Here is a 10,521-nt window from a genome sequence, read left to right as displayed (position 1 = left end):
TCCTAGATGGAGCTTTGCGACTCCCTCTGTGAAAGCCCTAGTTTGGTTTTGGATAATTGATGAAACCTATGGACTAATCCTTGAGCTAAGTGTGTAAACTAGAAAGGATGGTCCAAAGCCAAGTGATAGAGCTAGATGCTGTTCATGGTGATGGTGGTGACCAAAAGATGGTGATCAAGCTATAAACTTGGAAAAGAAGAAAGAGAAAAACAAAAAAGCTCAAGACAAGGTATAATTGATAGGAGCTTTTTGTTTTGCCACTCAAGATACCTAGTGAGTGTGAGTGTGTTTAGGATAGATAGCTGTACTATTAAGAGGGGTGAAAATCATCATGAAATGCGGTTATCAAGGTGCCACTAGATATTCTAACTCATTGCATATGCATTTAGATTCTAGTGTATACTAACACCATTGAAAATGCTTTGTGAAAGTGCTAACACACATGCACTATGGTGAGACACTTTGTGGTTGGCAATATAGAAGCAAGGGTGAAGCAAAAGGAGTTGGAAACGTTGGTCATGGGGTGACGAGGCGTGTTCGACATTGGGACCATACACGTCTGCTGTTCAGCCTAGGCACGAGCAGAGGTGGTAGGATGACCGGACTCTGGTTCGACGAAGTGACTAGACTATGTCCAGTCTGGTTGACATGGCACGCTAGAGCGAAGCTGGGTAGGATCAGATGCAGGGTGCATCTGGTCACTTGTGACCGGACGCGTTCGATCGTCATTTTCACACTCTGGAACCTCTCAGTGTAAAAATACACCCCGATGGGACCCCAGGTGTCAGTGCATCTGGTCATCAAGCAGTGCGTCCGATCGATGGTTTGAGAGCATGAAGGAGCATGCGAGTGGATGCTGGGACGATGCGTCCAGTCCCTATCGGACATGTTCGGTCCACCCTTGACCATCGGGCGGAGAGTAGCCGTTGGGCGCCAATGGTTATTTGATTTGAACTAGGACACGTGGCAGCGCATGGGTGATTGGACACTGTGAGTGGACACATCCGGTCACCCTGTCGGAGGTGTCCGGTCAGTGTGCAGGGAACTCAATAATTGAGCCAACGGCTCTATTGTTTGGGGGTCTCTTTAAATAGTGGTTGGCCAGCTTGGGCTCACACTCTTGGTCATTTCTATTGTGAATACATCCTAGTGAGCCTAGCCATTCCTTTCTAACTCATCTTGCTTGATTGATTCATCATTTGGTGAGACTAGAGAGCATCCAATTGCATTGCTTTGAGTTATTGCATCTAGAGGGACTTGGTGATTGTGTTTTCACTACGAGATTTGCTTGTTACTCTTTGTGGTTGCTACCACCTAGATGGCTGGGTGCAGCGAGGATCGTCAAGCAGAGGAAGGTGCTTGTCTTTGGCTCCGATCGTGGTGATTGTGAGGGGTTCTTGACCTTTCCCCAGCAGAGAGCCAAAAGGTACACTAGTGGACTGCTCATGTCATTGAGTTACCCTTAGTTTGGGTAGGTTCTTGAGGTGCCCTAGTGTGGGCTTGGTGTGGTGCCAATTAGCTCATGAACGACCAAGTGAACTATCGACACAATAGGGACATAGCGTGCTGGCAAGCAAGTGAACCTTAGGATAAATCTAGTGTCATCTCTTGGTACTCATATTGTGATTGATCATCTCTTGCCATGAGCGGTATAATCATCCTACTCATCTCCCTTGTATTACATTGTTTCTTACTTGTTATAGTTGAGTAGAGTAGCTCTCTTGCTAGTTTAGTGGAGTAGCTTGTTTAGACACTAGATAGTTGTTTGCTAGCTCAACTAGAGTAAGAGTAGTGACATAGCTCTTGTGTGTGCCTAGAGATTATGAAGAACTAGAATTGTGGTGCAGGTGTCATGCAACCTTTATAGAGCTAGAGTAAAATTGCATTTCACCATTTCGGTTATTAATCCCTTGCTCTAGTGATTTTGTAGAGAATTTTTATAGACTATTCACCCCCCTCTAGCCATTTAGGACTTTTCAAGTGGTATTAGAGCCATGGTCACTGTTTAATAAAGGCTTCACAACCTTTGGTGTCAAAAGATGGCTCAAATAGTGTTCAACCATGTTGGGTGCAAATCACCGCACTTTGATGGCACATGCTTTGTTTATTGGAAGAGAAAGATAAAGATATACATGGGTTCAATCAATGATCAAGTGTGGGAAGTGACCGAGAATGATTTTGTGATTCTAGATCCCACCAACCTCACCAACAATGACAAAGCAAACAAGCAATGCAACACTATGTCTCTCAACACCCTATACAATCCAAATGATTCGAAGGTGTTTGAACAAATCAAAGATTGTGAGAGAGAAAGTGAAGCATGGAAGAGATTGGAGGAGTCCTATAAGGGCACACCAGTGGTCAAGAGTGCAAAGTTGTACATCCTCAAGGACAGGTTGACAAGCTTTAAGATGAAAGATGATGAGAGCATTCCAGAGATGTTCCATAGATTGCAAGTGATTGTCAATGATCTCAAAGTTTTGGGTGAGAAAGTGCAAGATGATGATTTCTCCCACCGATTCTTGATGTGCTTACATCCTAGGTTTGAGACTTTGAGATTGATCATCATTAGAGGAGGATTGAAGGACATAACCCCTAACCATGTACTAGGTGATGTCATAACACAAGAGACATACTGTGTGGAAAGGGAAGGGGTTGACCAAGAGGACAATAAGGATGATGACAAAAAGAAGAAGAGTGTGGCATTCAAGGCTAGTACATCATCTAAAATCAAGAGCAAGTCCAAGAAGGAAGAATCAAGTGATGATGAAGATACTAGTGACAAGGATGATGAAGCTATGTCTCTCTTTGTGTGCAAGTTTGGCAAATTAATGAAGAAGGGCTATGGTGCAAGAAAGAGAAGGGACAACTACAAGAACAAAGATCAAGTGAGAAGGTGCTTTAGATGCAATAGCAAGGATCACAACTTGGTGGATTGTCCATACAATAGTGACAATGAAGAAGATGAGAAGAAGGAGAAGAATGAAAAGAAAGAAAAGAAGGAGAAGAAAATGTCATTCAAGAAAAAGAAGGGTGGCTCCTATGTGGTGATTTAGGATAGTGATGCTTCTTTGGATAGTGATGATTCTAGTGATGATGAGAAGACATCCAAGAAGAAGGTACTTGCAAGTATTGTTGTTGGTGATGCTTAACTCACATTTTGACCACCAACATTTAATACAAAATAAACAAACATGAGAACCAAAACTTAGAATTAGGGCTTTTAACTAACATATCCCATGAGTTTTGGTATATGTATGTTTTGCAGGTCATAAACATGAAATACATGACAAAATACGCAATTAGAGAAAGCGCAAAGCACATTCAAGCCAAAGAATCACCAAAAGCCCAAAACAACGACGAATCTAGGCTAGGCACTGATGTGGGAGCCATCCAGGCCTAGCCAAGAACCTGCTAGAGCAAGGCGGTGACAAGCAGGCTGGCCTAGGGCCTTGGTGTGGACTCACCGCCCCTAGCTCCGCTTGGCCCACCATGTGTAGGCAGTGCATTCAATGCCCTAGGAGGTCAGCTGCATGGGGGTTTCCTAAAATACATGAGCAAACCGACCTCCTCAGGCTATATAAGAAGACCCCCTCTTCACATTTATCATCATCATACACATTGAAGAAGAAGGGCTACACACATTTTCATTAGCTTCTCAGCTAGACTAGTTTGGGAATGAGAGAGGAAAGAGTTGGAGGAATCCTAGAGTAGTAGTTTCTCCTACTTCTTGTACTTGGCAAGCCTCGTACATTGGGTGGACGAGGTGCCGGACTTGTTGGCTCCCTCTACACTTGTACCTCTATGATCGTCTTACTACTTGGAGTAAGAAGTTCATGTTCATCTTTTGGTTATGATATCTTAAGTAAGTTACCCTTGTTCGTTATAAGCTTGCGGGTTCATTGTTTGTCCTCGCAATGGATACTCTAGTAGAGGATTCCTGATAAAGATGGAAGTCCCTAGCCAACGCTAGAGTAGTAACCGATAGCGTAGATGTGGTGTCTAAGCTAGAAGTTACCATCATTTTCCCCGTTCCCCATGGTTGAGGTGTAGGCGGCAGGTGGTGACATCCCTATCCATCCTTCGTAATCCCCCACATTCAGGTTTGGCATAGAGCAACAGGCTAGTATCGCTTGGCAGACTAGGTGCGCTTTGGTGCCCGAAGCAAGTCTATAGTGACAAAGTTATCTTCACTTAGGATTTCTACCCTTAGAAAAACCTCATTACCCAAGTTATCCTTCTTCTTATTTCTTGGGAGAACTAGTTAAGAGGCTACTTACACCTCCATTCCCCATGGAAGTATGATACCCTGAATGCCACTGGGTGAAGTGCTACAATGGTACTTTCATGCGCTTGAGTACTTTTCTGTTTATGCTAAGAAGCACCAACAAGCATTTCTAGCGCTGTTGCTGGAGAACGGTTGTCATTTTTGTCTCCAAACCTAGTTTGCCCGTGTATCCTTTTTTTGACCTCTCTTTTCTTTTTACTCTTTTCCAATGGAGCAACCCACCATTCAAAACCTTTCTGCTCCCAAGGGTGAGTTCATTGAACCACCACAATCATCGAAGCCAAGCACAACTTCTAGTTATGAACTCCGCCCTAGCTTTATAGCCATGGTTCAAGAACAAACCTTCATGGGGTTAGATTATGAAAACCTTTACCATCACCTAAGGGAGTTTGAGCAGCTCTGTGCTTGCCTAACCATTTTAGGCATGTCACAAGAAACACTTTGGTGGAAGTTGTTTCCTTTCTCACTTGATGTGAGGGCAAAACATGGTATGCCCATATTGTAGGGAAGGTAGCTAGTGATTGGGAAGAGCTAAGAAGCAGATTCTGTCTCACGTTCTTCCCTATATCCCGAATTGTTGTCCTACGACAAGAGATCCTCAACTTCCAACAAAAAGAGAAGGAAACCATAGGTGCAGCCTTGGATAGATTCTCAGTTTTAACAAGATCTAGCCTAGACTTGTCTATACCCAACCATGTGCTTTTACAACATTTCTGGTTTGGCTTAGCAAGGAGTCTGCCCTACAGCTTGATATAGCTACTAGAGATTCGTTTACACACAAAACCATGGTAGAAGGAGAAGCTCTCCTAGACTGCATTCTACAGAACACTCCTCCACTAGAACCCCTCCATGTAGAACCCAAGCCAAGCCACGAGGAAGTCTCTTTAGCTAAGGCCAAACCTGCACCACTTATAGAGAGACCCTTGCCCAAACCAGAAGTTCCGAAGGAAGGTTTCCAACCTTCGGACCTTCCGTATTTCAAGGATAACTTTTTCAAAGATTTCGGAGACACCTTGAAGTATTCATGCCAAAAAGAGGCCACCAATTTCCATCACTCCTTGTGATCCACTAGATGAAGAATTCCTTAGGGAATCTATCAAGGAGTTGACTGCTATCTTGAGCAATGAATGGGTTAAAGAAGTGGAACATTCTTCTGAAGAAATTCAGATTCATAACCCTTCTTCTATCATTCGAAGCAAAAACTATAGAGACTGGGTGGATGTGCTTTACAATCCCACACTACTTGAAATTTCCACTTCTATGATGAAAATGCTAATGACGAATCCAAAATCATCATAGAAGACCATTTTTATGACAAATATTTTCGTTTTGTCATAGATCAGTGGTGACGATCTTGCAACCCTACCTTTCTATGATGAAATCAGGCATCATCACAAAAAACATCGTAGAAGAGCGTAGGGTTTCGTCACAGATTACTCGCGCAACTCATATGTGATGATCTCATTTAAACCTATGATGATTAGGGCTTCATCATTGAACTAATTACACATCTGTGACAGACAATACACTACACCACAACACCAAGATTAGCGATGGACGGTCTGACGCTAAAAGTGGCTACAACGATAGACAATCTGACGCTAAAAAGTTATAGCGACAGACTTCTACAGACACTGTAAGTCCTATCGCTAAAAATCTTTAGTGTCGGACAGTACTTTTAGCGACAGATAGTCCATTGCCCTAAATTTTTTTAGCGATAGATAGTCTGCTACTACTCTTTAGCGACAGATAGCCTGCCAGTACTCTATAGCGATAGACAATTTGAAGTTACAAATGTTTTTAGCGTCTGATGGTTTGACAAGATCATTTAAATGCATTTAAAAAAAATAAAAGGCCATTTGGTTGCAAATTAATACAAAAGTAACATCATTGTGCACGTTTCTCATACAAATAGATTCATTCATGACCAAGTCCAAACACTTACTAAGACATACATATATGGTCAGCCATTACAAACATGAATCAATGATTCATCAATGATAAGTCTATAGTATCAGCTACCTATATCCAAATGAGATCGACTAGCACCTAAATCAACTTTGAGTGGCAAGTCATCCACAAACTTGCTAACTATGATGCAAACTATCAAATATGATGCAAATCATCCACAAACTTGCTAACATCTGTGACCTGCATCATCGGTAATAAAAAAAAGATAGATGTCACTATGATGCAAACTGTCAAATATGAGGAACATGCAACTGCAAAACAGAATAGAGATAATAAGTTTCAAATCTATTAACTTTGATATAAACATAACAAAGAATCCATACTTATAGAGGAACTAAAGAAGATACACTACAACAAAGTGACTTCTGATGAATGACTCATGGCCCGAACCAAGCAGTATGCTATCGTTAGGAAAAAACATTTATCTACACTGGAAGAGAACTTGTTAGATCACTGTGGTCAGCCTTTAGACCAACTCAGACCACTCAGCAAGTAACAAGGCCTCAAGTTCTTCTCTCCATTTCTCCAGCTCCTGAAACACCATACAGATTGAGGAAAAGAGGAAAGATGAGCTGGCAGTGATGGTGTACACAACAAAAATTATGCCTATACCATTTAGGTTGTACCCCTAACATCAAAACTAAGCAGTGATTTTAGCAATACACTATCCAATAGATAGTGCCTGGCTATGATCAACAAAAGAATAGTCACCTATAGCCTCATTTTCCTTTTTGTAGGCTGTCTAGCTGTGTATACTTTCTTTTAGAAAACAGAAGCAGTTCCCTAGTGAACACATATTTTCCTTGATGCCATATGGCTCGGTTATACTTATAACATAGTATTCTAAATTAAACAAAGATAAACACTGCAAAACAGGGTGATCAGCTTTTTTGAGGGGATAAAGGGGCACCATCTTTATATAAGTTAGGTTTTTATATTTCTAACGAGCTACAATTGGTTTTAAGCTACAGCTACAGATTCTCCTGAACTATCCATGGGAAGCAAAACAAGCAGGACTGCAGGAAAAGACACACCGAGTAAGTTTAGTCACAAGCTGTAGAAAGGGGGTCTTATAGACTAAAAGACAATGGGCCAAAACATAGAAATATCCAATCACTGGATTCCATGCTATCACATTTAAAAGTATGAATACTTACCTACAGATCCTTGACTGCTTGATCCTATGATGTCACTTTCTACTACCTAGAATGTTTTAGGACACCAATGCACAATATCCCCTACATATTCAAAGTTTTCCAGTTAACTACATTTGTGACGATGCAATACAAGAAGGCAATGTTGACAATTTGTTTCATAACATCATAAGATCATACTGCGGTATGAACCTATGATAGACACAGCTGGTAGGGACTTCATGAATAATCATGATAATATTTTGGGGAGTGTTTGTATTAAATTTTTTAGCCCGTGCTACAAGCATTCAACAGGTTAATAATGCTATGCAGCCTGTGAAATCAGGTTGGAATTTGTTGGATGCAAGCAATGTGAGGACGGTGATGCAGCTAGTCTGCACCTCATTGTCTTGACAGGGGACTGAACTCGATGCACCTGAGATGTTTAAGTATTGAATAGAAAGCATCAGGGACTCATGTATGACTATAATAACAAAAGGAAACTGTTGAACTTTCTACTTCAGCCAAAAAAAAGCAAGATCATGTCATGCCATATCTCCAACTTGAATATAATTTTAGAAGCTGCTATAAAAAGGTTAACTACAAGCCGTAGCAAAAAAAATGGATGTAGGACAATGGCACTAATCTTAGTATGCAGAGTCATATTTAATGCATGATTGCAAGGGCCAATTCATTGTGCACATTATCATCCCACAAGATGGATGATCTAACTGGAAAAATAAATCAAAGATCCAGTTGGGGTTGTTATATATATCACTACTTGCTCAACCTAGTTACACCACTTGAAAGCAGTAACATCTAGTTGTAGATTTCACTAAATATATTACACTTGTATGCAATACAGAGAAGCTATCAGCTCAATTACAGAGTGCGTTCACCAGAGTTGAGTGTCTGCTCGTCTCCTCTCCAATCTACCTAAGAAGAATGCAATTTACATACAATGAGTTGCAATGGACAAAATGGTCAGCTAGCATAGGTGCATGTAATTCTCGAGATTATTTCCAGAAGTGCACAAAATAGGAAAAAATAGAAACATGTGACTGAATCATGATTGTCGACTCAAATAATCATCTCAGGTCTGCGGGCAACAGGGAAAAATATATTCAACCTTTTTCTGAGCACACATGTTATATTCTCTGACCACACAAACAACAATAAAAAATAGACCTGAATTATTTCTTACACATCTAAAATATATTCAAATTAATTTGATAGTCTACATGTCTTCAAATTCTCTACAAGCAATCATCAGGGAAACTTTCCAGCATAAGATAAAATAAACAAATTTACTACATCACAGATCAAACCAAAATGAAAATTATGTCAAGTCTAGTTTATTACTTTATTGTATGGCCATGCAGCAGTCCTCTCAACAAGATAGGAACAGTAAACTTTTATTTGAATGGATTAAGTGAAATTAGAAGCTATCCAAGTATTAGCTTGAAGGATCAGAAAAAGGGGCATCTAACTGAAAACAGCATGATAATTGGAAAACATGACAAGAGAAATAATTTATCAAAAATTATTGTGACAATTCTATCATTCTCTCAGAAATATAGAATTTTATCTTAGAATTTATACAATCCTGTGATACCCTACAAGAAATAGTTATCTTCCTTAGATCATATAATACCTAAACTATCAAGACCTTTCACAATCTGGACTGTGATGGGTTAACTTCCTTAGATCATATCCACTATTCTGTAGTGCATAAACAACACCTCTTGCATAACTTTCCCAGTTTATGTTCTCAGGTTTATCAATAAGCAAGGATTGAGGTATAAGAACCACAAAGTGACCTAGAGTATTTCCTAAGCAATAGTATCCCACAGATGAGTTTATACAAACAAGAAGGAACTAAGCAATTAATATATAAACAGGACTCAGAACATATTAACTCACAGGAGTGAACTTAGATGCACTTAGAGGTATAGAGCCAGGTAAGGTCCTCCAATCTAAAAGAATACAGAAAAAATTGAAAGAATCAGTTGATGCACTTAGATGACACTACGTCACTAGCATAAGTTACATGTGCTGTTGATTCTATGAACCTTGGAAAAATCTCTAACACGTTTCAGAATATGATATCTAGACTGCTTAAAGCATACAACATGTAGGCATTTCTATCCTGCAGGCATAACACAACATACTTCAAGCATATGGATATATATAGCTACAGCCTGCAGGCATTTCTAGCCTTTGAAATAAATTCTAAAAGGCCTACTTTCAATAGGATTTTTTTATTTGTTAGTTCAGGTTCTGTGAAATATAGAAAACATCAAGCACCCTATCCACATTTCTAGCATCCACCAGTGATCTACTAACTGATAACGCCTAACGAAGGAATGAATGCACTCAGAAATGTATAGAAACTAAACCTAGGTTATCAAGTCAAAAGGGAATCAAACTATCAGTGAAGATGAGCTATCTGTACTATGTAGATCATAGGAGCCAGTCACACATAGAAAAATCCCTATAGGTAAAGGACCTTTATGTTCTTAGTTTGGGGAAATTCATAGGAAATTGCAGCCATCATAGATCAAGGAACCATATCAATTTGGGGAGAGGAGACAACGAAGGGAGATATGTGGAAAACCTAGGTCGAGGAAGGCGAGATCGGGGCTGGCGGCATGGTCGTCGAGGGGCTCTACCGCTACCATGGCGCCCCCATCCCACCTAGTCACCACCTCACCCTCCTCTCCATCCTCCCACTAACCTTTAGCCACCGCACCTCTCAAACCCTAGGTCTCCAATGCCTTCTCGATTTGCTTCCTTGCATGTAGGAGGACGACGAGATGGAGTACCAGCCAACATCCTATCACCACCATGGAGCTTGTTGTTGCCATGCTTGGCCTCTGGATCTGAGAGAGGATAGGAAGCAGGGAGAGAGAAGAGTGGAGAGGGAGGAGTCGAATCTAATGGAGAGAGATGTGGAGGGCTAGGGAGGGGGTAGTCAACCTATAGCCATGCCAAAATGCCAGAGGGCAGAGGTGGATGGGGCATCGACGCTCAGGGCGAGGTGGGTCGTGTGAAACTGGAGCTAGTGCTAGCTGATGGAGTGGCGATTTGGGAGAGAATTGGGAGGGAGAAGAGCAGCAGCGGCGCTGA

General features: G+C 41.0%; 1 protein-coding gene across 1 annotated transcript; it reads left to right on the top strand.

The window, feature by feature from the left end:
- Positions 1 to 2,039: 2,039 nt before the first annotated feature.
- On the top strand, positions 2,040 to 3,056 carry LOC136543915 (uncharacterized). Its single transcript, XM_066536234.1, has one exon. It carries the CDS (start codon positions 2,040 to 2,042, stop codon positions 3,054 to 3,056), a length of 1,017 nt encoding a protein of 338 aa, XP_066392331.1.
- The last annotated feature ends 7,465 nt before the right edge of the window (positions 3,057 to 10,521 follow it).

The sequence above is a fragment of the Miscanthus floridulus genome, chromosome 3 (assembly GCF_019320115.1).
Source record: "Miscanthus floridulus cultivar M001 chromosome 3, ASM1932011v1, whole genome shotgun sequence".
In the NCBI taxonomy this organism is placed as follows: domain Eukaryota; kingdom Viridiplantae; phylum Streptophyta; class Magnoliopsida; order Poales; family Poaceae; genus Miscanthus; species Miscanthus floridulus.
The sequence above is the reverse complement of the archived record's forward strand: the minus strand, read 5'-3'. Positions and strand labels throughout refer to the sequence as shown.

Bases quoted from the DNA above. Each gene is read 5' to 3' on its own strand.
- LOC136543915 (XM_066536234.1), top strand. From the start codon at position 2,040: ATGGCTCAAATAGTGTTCAACCATGTTGGGTGCAAATCACCGCACTTT.